Source organism: Telopea speciosissima, chromosome 4 (assembly GCF_018873765.1).
Source record: "Telopea speciosissima isolate NSW1024214 ecotype Mountain lineage chromosome 4, Tspe_v1, whole genome shotgun sequence".
Classification (NCBI taxonomy): domain Eukaryota; kingdom Viridiplantae; phylum Streptophyta; class Magnoliopsida; order Proteales; family Proteaceae; genus Telopea; species Telopea speciosissima.
This window is the reverse complement of record NC_057919.1, coordinates 6,226,955-6,239,155: the sequence shown is the minus strand read 5'-3', so window position 1 is coordinate 6,239,155 and position 12,201 is coordinate 6,226,955. Positions and strand designations below refer to the sequence as shown.

General features: G+C 39.5%; 1 protein-coding gene across 1 annotated transcript; it reads left to right on the top strand.

The window, feature by feature from the left end:
* Positions 1–3,623: 3,623 nt before the first annotated feature.
* On the top strand, positions 3,624–10,480 carry LOC122659784. The gene is made up of 3 exons (XM_043854920.1): positions 3,624–3,824; positions 9,907–9,965; positions 10,092–10,480. Exons 1-3 carry the CDS (start codon positions 3,731–3,733, stop codon positions 10,290–10,292), a joined length of 354 nt encoding a protein of 117 aa, XP_043710855.1. The 5' UTR covers positions 3,624–3,730; the 3' UTR covers positions 10,293–10,480.
* The last annotated feature ends 1,721 nt before the right edge of the window (positions 10,481–12,201 follow it).

The window sequence follows — 12,201 nt, the reverse complement described above, 5'->3', positions numbered from 1 at the left end:
TTTATCATAAAATTTGAACCAATCCAAACTACTATATGTCAGATATTTGGGAAACCCTTTCTAACACATTTATTAGAAAATATTGAATAGAGGAAGTAATTAAGGCAAAAAAAAATTTTCCTTCACTAGTGGAGAAGAAAAGTCCCCTCCATAATAGTGATTTGACCTTTTGATTGGACCCCATGTAATCACAAACTTCCATCCCCTAATATAATATACAGGTCGAGAACACCCATCCTTAGTCTAATCAAATGGAGCTGACAACAATGGTGAGAGGATTCCTTCTTTCATCATGGGTGAAGAGAAATTTGGTTCAATCTTTTTCGGTTGTTTGGGGTGCAACCATCGCCCAATTTCTAGTAAGGGGATTCAAGTTTCGTGCACTTTCAATGGTAAGTTAGTCAGACTTGACGCGTAATTCATCTTTGAAACAAATCCTATCATTCCCTGATGAGTTCTAACATCAAATGGGAGTTAATGTTTTCTCTTCAAAGATATAGTAGTTTACAATCCAATAAAATATACTTGAAGGGTTCTACTAGGATACAATATTTTACAAACAGAGAGAGTGTTGAGATGTTGGGAATTATCGAGATATAGTTTCATAGTGTGTGGAGGTGCAAATGGGCCTGGCCAATGTCTATTACAAGCCTGACGGGTTCGGGCTAAAAGTACTCTCTCTCACTCAGGGTTTCAAGTATTGATATGCATTCTTATGTATGTTCATGCATATGGTAGTTCTACTACTATTGTGCATTCTGTCAAAGCCTTGGATATTCAAAGCTTTGTTTGCTATATGGCAAACTTTGATAGGAATGAAACTTAACACGTGAGTAGAAAAAGTAAGAATTTATTTGTCTACAAAATTTGAGGTTTCATCTATTTTTTTGGGTAAGAGTGTCGAATCTAATTTGCCATACAACAATTATTAACATTTAAAATGGACATGTAGGAAAAAAATATTCATGAGTTCTTATGAAATATTAATTTTTCCCTGTATCTTCTTAAGAAAAGATAAAAGTAACAATGAGGGTATGCTTGGCCCAAACTTGCCCTAACCCGATTAGGGCCAGGTTGGGCTTGGGAAAACCCTGCCAGGGTCAAGCTGGGTTAAAGGAATGCTTGGCCATGGCAGGGCTAGGCTGGGCTTGGGTTTAGGTTAAAGCTCCTAAGGTTGGGCTAGGGTTTAGTGCAAGCCTGATCCAGCCCGTCCCTTTGACACCCTTAAATAATAATTAGTTTAGGAGAAAGTTTCATCCACCATTGGTAAAGGAAAAGTACATTTATAAAGTCATTATAACCATGGTTTTAGGAATCGGAATTGGATCTGTCGTATTGTGCGGTCCATATTGTTATCAATTGACATCAGATCTGATACTTGACCGATCCCGTATCAGTCACAGACTAGGGTTAAAGTAGAAAAAAAAAATCCATTTTTTTTTTATTGAAAGTAGATGCAAAACTGTCTCATAAAGACTAATCCGTGTCTATCAGTACCGGTCTCATATCAGTTTCTAGGATGTCAAATACCCAATTGCCGATTTGATATTATGCACTAAATCCATGATTATTACTTTGTCCACTACTAGATGAAGTCGGGACAACTATGCCCCTCATAATGATGTCTATCCCACCATCTTAATGACTCATGATCTTTAGATTTCTCTCTTAGAAAAAGAATCCCAATTTCAACTCCTAATGAAAAGCCCGGTGGGTAATTTTGGAAATTGACATAACATTGTGTGCTAGGGTTTTGCATTATATATGAATATGTTACGAAATCCTAACAGATATAATATTATTGAACAGTTCAGTAAATTGTTGCTCTGAGTGATCAGGGTTTTAGTGAAAACCAATTGATCATGGAGGAATTTGCATTCAAAGAAACACAAAAGTTGTACATGTGCGTGAGTTTCATTGTGAAAGGACTAAGATCGTGTGGAGGCTTTGTGCTTGTGAAGTTTCAGGTAATGATCGAAAACCTAATTTCATTTTGAGATTGAATGATTTCTTTCATAAGTTTCAAAGATTTGTTTCCACGGACCGTATCGAGATTCTTACATTCTCTTCACTCTGAGTGAAGGGAAAGTGATCCATTAGATTAATGTGTCTTTTTCTTTCCTAATTTTTACCTTCCGAACCTTTCTTTTTTTGTAAAACCTTCCAAACCTACCTTGAAGACTCCTATTTTTTTAACATAGTATGGTCCACTAACCCCTTTGTGGGTCCTCTGGATCCCATGTGGGTTGGGGGCGGGGGGAAAATCCTTCACGGTGCTGCATCTGCTAGTGTGATGTCATGCAGGCATTAGAGCTCGACACGTGGAAGATGCGATATTCAACAGTATTGAGCTTGGAAAAAAAAAGAGGGTCAATCGAGCTTGCACCGTGGGATGAAGCGTCTTCCACATGCACCGACAGATACGAGCATCAAAGAAGATTTTAATCTGAGATGGATCCGGTCCACGTATGTGGAACTAATCCGGGCTCACAAACACCCAACCCATTCTAACTCAAGACCACAACACAGAATCACTGGTGAGGTGTTCTGAGTCCAGTAGTGCTTTTGGCGAAGCTGTGGCGATCAGATCGAGCATCCTTTGGGCCATAGAGGCTGGACTCTCTGATATCATCATAGAATCTGACAATATCACCATTATCAACTTACTTAGAGATGTGTCGTCTATCATCCCTCTAGAATTGGATGGAGTCATCTTTGATATTAGGGAACTGGTTCCCTCTTTCAGCTCTTGTAATTTTTCTTATGTTACTAGGGTGTGTAACTGTGTTGATCACACCTTAGCCAGGAAAGCCCTGTTCGGGACAAGCAAGACAGTTTGGCACCCTTTCGCTCTTTGGTTTCTGGATTTGTATAAGCAGGATGCCTTGCGTTCAGCTTGTCGCCTTTTGCAATAGACTTCCTTTTATCAAAAAAAAAACAGTGTTCTGAGTCCTAGTGGACCCCAAAAATCAACAGTTCTCAGACAGGATTCGGTATCCTTGGGATTTGGGAGGAAAATCCCAAACACCCCTGTTTTTTGGGTAGATCCTCAGCCCGCCAGTGAAATGATTCAAACACCCCTGTTTTTTAGGCTGGATCCTCCAGCTCCCGCCATGACTTGAGGAGGGAGAGCCGAATCCTCCGTGTCCTCGATCAAATTGGGTTGAAACTTCGAAGTTCAAATCGTATTTCAGTTAAATTACTCCCGGCAGTACCATATCAGTAAGTTTACAGGGAAGGGAAGACCCAACCGTCGATGCCCAAATGCCATCCATGAACTAAAGAGGCAGAATGACGTGCCCAACGGTTATATCAGTAGGATGTCTACGTACTTATGTAGGCTCTATCTCCCACAAGGCTCGATTTTCATCGCACCCAGCATTCAATTCTCTTTACACCCCTCTCCATTCTGCAACGGTGCACTCCAGCACAGCACCACTCATCTTTATCTTCATTATTGATCGACATAAATTGGAAGACATCGAGACTCGAGAGAGAGCAAGGGATTAATGGAGATATTAAAAATCCCGACATGGGTTCATAAGTTCTTTGCTGATCTCTACAGCTTTTCTGGTGTAGAGAGAGAGAGAGAGAGAGAGAGAGAAAAAGTCCTTTTTGCGGTCGAGAGCCTTCAGTGTGCGAGTTCAAAGTTGTCTAGAAATTTCCCTTTTTCGAGTTGTTGGGTTATAACTTCCAAGGATAACTGGGTTTTGTTTTCTATATTAACACGATGAAGATTCTTAGGATCTTGGTAGCTTCGGTGGTAGTTGGAGCAGCTTTGGTGTTCCTTGCCTTCACTAGCAGCAGCACCTCCACCTTCCATGGTAATCTTCTTTATCTCTGTTTTCTTTTATATTAGGCCCCTTCTTTTTTTTTTTTTTTTTGCTTCCCCTGTAGTTCGTTTAATTTTGTTGAGATATGGTCTTTTTGTCGATATGTAGTTGTTGAACTTCACATTGGACTGAAATGTTGAGGGTATTCATGTTAGATGCTATTCTTAAGATGTGGTTTAGGAGATGCTTAGATCTTTAGGAACTGCTCATTGGGAATTGCTTAGGTAAATAGATCTGAAATTGTGTGATTTGAAATACTATTCTTGGGGCTTATTTCCCTAATCTCTGGGCCCATTAAGGGAGTGTGTAAGTGGACAACTAGCAAAGGGATAGTTTTTCTATCTTAAGATTAAAGTGCTTGACTTTCTGCATGTAGCAATTCATTTTATCCTAAGATTACAGTGCTTGACTTTCTGCATGTATCCATTATTATGCCTCTCTTATATAATTGCTGCGCGGGGAAAAGACTAGTTGGTATTTCTCTTGGGAGTGGGGGCCTAGTCTGGAGAGAGTTCTCTAAGTGGGCCTTGGTTCTCCCACATGGCAGGTTAGACAGGGTCATAATTTTGTGGACAGGTGAGCCCTAGGGTCTCCTGCTCGCATGTGAAGTTTCATCCTTGGCGAAGTAGCAAAATCAAGGATTGAAAATGCATGTAAGGACCAAGGTGGGGAGACACAAAGGTAGAGAGAGTGGAAGAGATAAGAGTCTTTCTTCCAAGGTGGGTGAAGTCTTCAAGAGAGTGGAAGAGGTGGAGTTTCCAAAAGAGTGAGTCTTCTAAGAGTAGAAGAGGTGGAGTTTTCCAAGGTGGGTGGAATCTTCAAGAGAGTGGAAGAGATGGAGTTTCCAAAAGAGTGAGTCTTCTAAGAGTAGAAGAGTTGGAGTCTTCCAAGTGGTTGGAATCTTTTCAGGAGGTAAAGTTTTCAAGAGGGTTGAGACTTCCAAAAGGTGGAGACTTCCAAGGATAAAAAGAGATAGGTACCCTGCCAAAAGGGGGGGGGGGGGGTTAGCCAGGATCCAAGTAATGAGAAGCTAATGTAGAGAGAATGAGAGGAGAGAATGATGTACAAGCGGCTTGGGTTTGAGAATCAAATCGCAAGGATTGTACTGTTTCTCTTCTATTGACTTTTAGTTGAAGGTTGGACTCACTCTGTGGACGTAGGCAGTATTACCGAACCACATAAATTTCTCATCTCTTGTGTTTGTGCTTGTTTTATTTCCATGCTTCTTGTTCTTGCACATACGTTTTTGCGTGTCGTACACAATTCTGTGGGCGTATGCAAAAAAAGGCATACTCAGAACACGAGGCTCACGCCATTGTGGGCGTATGCAATTTTGTGTATTATACACAATTTAATGTGTTGCATGTTGGAAACAAAACATTGCTTCCACCCCCCCCCCCCACAAGTGGGTATTACGGCTGATGTTTGGCGAGCAAGTTTGGGATTGACGGTTCGGGTCAACGATGAAAGCACATGGTGTTTTGTAGACAGATGAATATTTAAAAAAAGGAAGAGTTAACCATGGATTGCCAAGCCAAAGGCAACTTCTTATAGGATAGGAAAGTTACGGTGGGCACTCCTACAACATGGTTCAAGGGAAGAGTATCCCTCCTCAGGGTGAAGACGGTGGTTGAGGGACTAGAGGGGTATGCCTAATTAAGTTCGTTGAGTACTGCTGAAGAACGGGGTGATTGGCAAGGTTGGTTGATTCAGATCAACAAGAGGGTAGAATCTACGAAGTTCGAGATGGAGAGGTTTGATCGGTGCAATCTAGGGTTCGTACCGTGATTGTGAGTATTTGTTATTCGATGAACTAGTATTGGTCATTCGATGAACTAGCACTAAGCGAGTGTAGGGTGAAGATGGGTGTGCAAGGTGAAGATTGGAGTCAAGTTCGTTCGAGGTACTAACAACGTAGGGTCCAAGTTTGACTAGGGGTAGTCAATGGATTATCGGTGTAGGGTGAAGAATGAGGTCAAAGTGGTTTTTCAGCAAGTCTTCAAGATAGGTGGCTACGATAATATCAAAGATGGAGATCATTGGGATTGGTGCTTTTATCTTGATCACTTGATTGGGGGTTTAGTTCAATGGTCCAATTAGATTTTCTATTAGGGTCTTCTAATGGGAAAGGTGGAGAGACACTAAGGTAGAGAGAGTGGAAGAGGTAGAGTCTTCCAAGGTGGGGGAAGTCTTCAAGAGAGTGGAGTCTTCCAAGTGGTTGGAATCTTCCAATGAGGTGAAGTCTTAAAGAATGTGGAGTCTTCCAAGGATAGAAGAGGAGTCCTATAAAAGGAGAGAAGTGTCTACCAAAGGGGTAGTGAGGATCCAAGTAATAAGAAGCCAATGTAAAGAGAGTGAGAGGAGATAGAATGGTGTACAAGGGGACAGGTTTGGGAATCAAATTGCAAGGGTTGTATTGTTTCTCTTCTCTTGATTCTTAGAAAATTGGATTTACTCCTTGGACGTAGGTGATATTGCCGAGCGATGTAAATATCTTGTCTCTTGTGTTTGTGCTTATTTTATTTCCTATGCTTGTTGTTCCTGTGCATACATTTTTGCGTGCCGTACACAATGCTTTGGACGTATACAATTTTGTCTACTGTAAACAATTTCGTGCGCTACTCATATCTGAAGTAGAACGTTGCTTCCACCTCCAACATATGGAGAGGGTGCACACCAAGAAATTGACGGCTGACAAATACAGGGATACATGGACATATATGGAAGGGTATTTGATTGAATTTGTGTCTGAAATTTAACATGTGATCACTCTAGACCAAACAAAGGTAGCGGGCAATTTGGATCCTTTGTTGAAAACTCCTGTAAAGATATCTTTAGGAAATTGTCTAGGGGACCCAGACTCCTCCATCTAGAGGACCCCCACTTTGGATTAGACTTCATGGAATAGAAAGTTCTTAAAATCAAGGCAATGGAATATAGGGATACCATCTAGGGGAAGTCCATTAGGGGAGGGGGTTCCTCTAGATATTTAACCCTGGGTCCTCCTAGCATTGCTTGCCCCATCACCTACACAAAGGATTAGTTACTGGACTGCTGTATCTCTCAGGGCCCTCTGTCCTCAGAACAGCCCCGCAAGGGCGGTCCAGTCTCACCTGGAGAAGAGTTGCACTAAGATACTTTCGATAACTCATACTCACCTAAACGCCTGAATAACTCAGGTTGAGGGGCGGCACTCGATTTACTGGCTAGGTTTTGTATTGAAGCATTTCTACTGTGTACTATCATCTATTCTTGTTAAATGAACCAATCAATGGCAACAATCGTCCTACAAAGGGAACTTTGCGTAACAAAAGGGGCATTGGGGGAGTTTTTTAGCTAGCAACCAGTAGCCCATTTATTGGGCAAACCACCTCTTTTTAGTGTATGACACATGCTCGATTGGGTAAATATAAAATTCATATGGTATCCAAACTCCATGAATAGAATTGTTTTTGTTCAAGATGAAGAATTATTATTATTTTTTTTAATGCTTGTTACTTTTAGTGGAGCATTGTCTTACTTTGTTTTTGTACTTGGACCCAGGATTTCTGCTCCTTATAGGGGTAATTGCCTTAACATGCTATGTTACCCTGGCAGCATCAAAGGCTGCATAGCAGGGCTCTACTCCAATGGCTTCATTTCAGATCTATCTCCAGATTTGGATGACAACATATATCCTTGCCCCCCCTAAAAAAATGATTCAATTTCCTAACGAAGTGATTTTTGTAGCATGTCAAAGACTTTTAAAATAGTGAACATGACGAAAAACACCAGTAACAAAATAGAATTATTATGTACACTGATGAGCTAGGATCTACTAATCCTATTACAATCCATATGCTTTGACGTGGTATGAAATTTTAAAAATCAATCAACAGATTCATCGTAGCCCTGGTTTCTCTCTTCAATTGAGGGGTAAAGGAAACTGACTGGACAGATGCTGCTGCTCTCATCGTCGAAGCCCTGACAGTCCCATCTGCAAGGCCACATCCCTCTTTCTCCGTCGAAAACAATCGACAGAATCGATCCTAGCACTGGTTTCTTTCTTTGATTGAGGGGTAAAGGAAACTGACAGGACAGACGCCGCTGCTCTCATTGTCGAAGCCCTGACAGTCCATCTGCAAGGCCACATCCCTGTTTCTCCGTCGAAAACAATAGACAGAATCGATTGAAGCCCTGTTTCTCTCCGATTTTTGGTTGTTGGATAATGTAAATGATGTTGTTCCACCACAGTTTGATTCGTTTTTCACTATGGAATGGAAGCCCTAACAAGATTTGAGTGAAAAATGGACTTAAAATCCAAGTTTTCAACGTTTTCACCTTGGCTGGAACCTGTTTTTTCGGCCTTCTGCACTCTCTGGTTTGTGTTTTGGCCAAAAGTGGTGTTTAAGTCGAAGTGTATTGATATGTATCGATACGTATCGATATGTATCAGTACACTTAAAATCCAAAAAAACTGTGACTAAAAGTACATATCGAGTGTATCGATACATATCGTTACACTCTATACAATATGATTTTTTTTTTAAAAAAAGAGACGTATCGACACCGACAGATACCGATACCTATTGGCCAATGCGATACGATATGTACTGATACTTCAATCCATGGCAGTACATATGGGATTGGTATCTCAAACCTGATTTCTTCTCCCTTTTTTTTTTTTTGTCTCCTATTCTCTTATTTTCTCAAGAAGATCTATCTCATCTCTCTTTCCTCCTTTTCCATCAAGCCAATTCCTTCACTTAACAACGCAATTGCTTCATTTACCTCAGATCTGATCACAGATTTGATTATTGGGACATACATTGTTATAATCTTAACAGGCGTGATGGTTTCTATAGTCTTGGGCATAGTCCAACTTCTCTCTGAATGATCCTTCTTCATGAACCATTTTGTTTTCTCTTCTTTACTAATGGTTACGCAACAGAAATGTTCTTCCATCTGGTAATTGCTTTGGGCCTTCAGAATTATTTCCCTGTGGGTTTTGCTTGTATCTTCCTGACTTTTGGCTTTTGTTGACTGGAAAATTCAGGGCAAAGATTTTTGGCTGATGCTTGAAACCATGCATTAGTGAGTTTTGATGCACAAACTATAACCACGTTCTGTTGTTGTGTACTCAGTGGGTTATATAAGTGAAGTCCTGTCTCTCTCTCTCTCCATAGGGTTTTGGTTCATGTGTGGATTTAATAATCTTGTTATTATATCTAAATATGTAGCTTTTCACAGTACATATTTAGATTTTTAAGTCTAGCTTCTATTTGTTATAGATTATTTTCTGATTTTTTTCGAATGAGTTTTCGGTAGTAGATGGCATGCTAGACAGAGTTGGGTGTTGAAATCTATGCTTTGCTGAGCTTTGATTCATTTTAATACTTTATTTGTTAGGTATTAGTTCATGGTTAACACTAGTCTGGTTTAATGTTAAACTCATCCCTTTTAAGTTGTTTTAGATCTGCATGCTAGACATAGTTGAGTGTTGAAATCTATGCTTTGCTGAGCTTTGATTCATTTTGATGCTTTATTTGTTAGGTATTAGTCCATGGTTAACACTAGTCTGGTTTAATGTTAAACTCATCCCTTTTAAGTTGTTTTAGATCTGTATTCCTTTTGGTTCATAATATTGTTTAAATTGATTTTATTTGTTAGAGTTAGTCGCATCAAATTTCTGCAATATTAGAATTCTGTATGAGATTTCATGGACTGGAAATGCTTTAGACAGGTCTTAAAGATTTGATTCCTTTTGTTAGATTCTTTGTTTTCTGTGGTTTGATTTCACTTGGATCCTTATGGGTCTTAGACCTACCAGCATTATCCAAACATATGATCATTCCTTCACTATCCTGGATTTTTGGAGTTAACTTGGAACCAGGTTTGAGTTGATGCATAAAGAGGTCACTTTCCTCAACTATGTTACCATGGAAATAAGCCATTGGAACAAGACTGCAGGCTGTAGTACTCGCTCTGATGAATATTTTGCAGTCAATAAAATTTACTTGTCACACATTTGTATGTTTTATTTTATGAACTTGCTTGAATACTGAAATTGTATTCTCCTTGCTTTGAAAACTAGATGTGATATCTGCCAGCCATCAGGATATAGGGATTGTGACTGCTAGCCGGAAGCTGAAGGTACAGATGTCGTTCTAATCGGCCTATCTATGCCTTTTGCGCTCGTTTTTTTCTTGAACAAAACACTACATGATGCTTCTGACTGGCTTAGGTGCTGTTTTTATAATCTTTCGACCATTTTTGCAGGAAAATAACTATAAATTGCACGTTGAAAAGATGAAAAGAGATGTGGGAAACATGAACCTGGAGGATTACCACCCTGTTGATCCAGCTCCGGATTCAAGGTCTACCATAAAAGAAGGACCAATTGAGCATGGCACTCCTCTAATGCCTTACATTCCCACGCCAGGTCCTCCAAGTAACCCAGGGTCTACCGAGTCTCCTTAAGTTCTCGAATCTGCTAGTTCCAACCGTAGTATCTATGCTATACTAAATAATGTTGTAACTTAAGTTTCTTAGGAGATGTTTGTCTTCTTGTAACAAGTTTATACTGCTTGTGTTTGTATTTAAGTTCATCATGTGAAGTTTCCAGTAACATGTTCATCATGTATTAATATCTAGTGCCTTTGGTTGCCTTGCATGTAATCAGGTTATCTGCCGCGCCCAGTATGGGACGCCTTGATCCGATAGGTACCTCTAATCTTTAGCTAGGATTTGAGTTCTTATACTATATACATCAATGGGCAATTTATGACTGAGATCAAGACCAAATTACTAATTTTCAGTTTCTATGAACATGAGACATGACAATGATTTCACTAACACCAATCCCTCTCCCCCTCATCCACCCAACTACCCAAATGAGCTTCAACCATGGAGCAGCAAAGAAAATTTGGGTTTCATGGTCTCACTCTGTTCGCCCTGTTTTGAAAACTCTGATAAAAATGGAATGCAATGGGATAACTGGACAGCAACGTAGAATTTGAGATGAGTTCCAAAAAAACACCTTCCTACTGGAGAGTGTGGATGTCTTTTCAACTAATGGTATGTATTTTTGGAATAGATTTTGGGTCTAAAATGTATTCCGAAGAAAAAAAATAGAGAGATTAATCGGGATTCAGAATGCATTTTAGATCCAGAATCTATTCCAAGAATGCACATACCAAACACAGCCTTTAAGTGTAAGCTGCATTGTGGCCCCCATATATGGAGCTGGAATTCTCACCTTGAATGCCTCCTACTCATCTGTTCCAGAGAACATTACCAACTACCCTACTTGGAACACAGTTGGTTGAAAAGCACATTACCAGATTGAGGTGCATAGGAGGTAACTGCCTCTGCTAGTTGGCCAGCAAGGGCATATCATTGTTGCACACTCATTAAAACAGACTGAACAGAATCTCTTGTTTTACCCTCATAAGGTAAGTGTGATGTGATAAAAAAGAAATCTTGTTGTAATCAACTAGTGAAAAAGAAGTTGTAATATTATTTTTTTGCCCTTTTAGTGTAATACCTTTCTTCTTTCAACGAATATAAAATGCTATCATTTTCACATGTATAATCAAAAAATGTGCAAGACAATGACAATCCTTCAGAACATGGATGTAGTAATTGCTATCGGATATGGATCTGCTCATGTTGGTCTGGATTTGATAGATTTGTCCTTGTTTTTTTCTAAATGATTTTTGACCTTTTTACCTTAGTCCATGCATTAAATGTTGATATAGGATCAGTCAGGAATTGATATCAATATCAATACGGATCGGTTCATTTATTACCAATTCCGCAAACCATGCTTGAGAATGTCATTATGAAAAGTTGCTTTTTAAATTGTTTTGAAAAACCCTTATTTTACCTTTTAAAGAACTTTTGAGAATAAGATAATAGACAATCAAAAGAAAGTTTCACTTTGGTTACAACAAGATGGACCGATAATGAAAACCCAAAATCTTTATTTGGTGAGAATCATGTTATCCACCAAATAATGGGAATTTTCACCTTTGTCTCCCCATATAAGAAAAAGGTATGACCAATGGTAAAAGATTAGGGTAGATCCTTACCCAACCCTTTAAGGTAAGGGCAGTCTCTACTGCACTAGGAGGTTTAGGTTAAGGCCGTTACCCAAACCTATCATACATGTATCATCCAACAAAAATTTGCAGTCCCAGACTTGGTCTAGGGGTTTAGCATGTCTTGTTGAAGCATGTGTTGCAAGTAAAAGGAAGGAATGAGAAGGGAAGCGAAATTGATTTTAAAAAGAAAAAGAAGGATTTTTTTTTTTAATCTTACTCTATAACCTACTTAAAACATTCATTATATTTGTTATGGGCTCATGTTCTCTGTGCCGCAGCGCAGG

Coding starts and splice junctions, on each gene's coding strand:
- LOC122659784 (XM_043854920.1), top strand. CDS start 3,731: ATGAAGATTCTTAGGATCTTGGTAGCTTCGGTGGTAGTTGGAGCAGCT. Junction 3,825..9,906: donor CAGCACCTCCACCTTCCATG/GTAATCTTCTTT, acceptor TTTGAAAACTAG/ATGTGATATCTGCCAGCCAT. Junction 9,966..10,091: donor CTGCTAGCCGGAAGCTGAAG/GTACAGATGTCG, acceptor CCATTTTTGCAG/GAAAATAACTATAAATTGCA.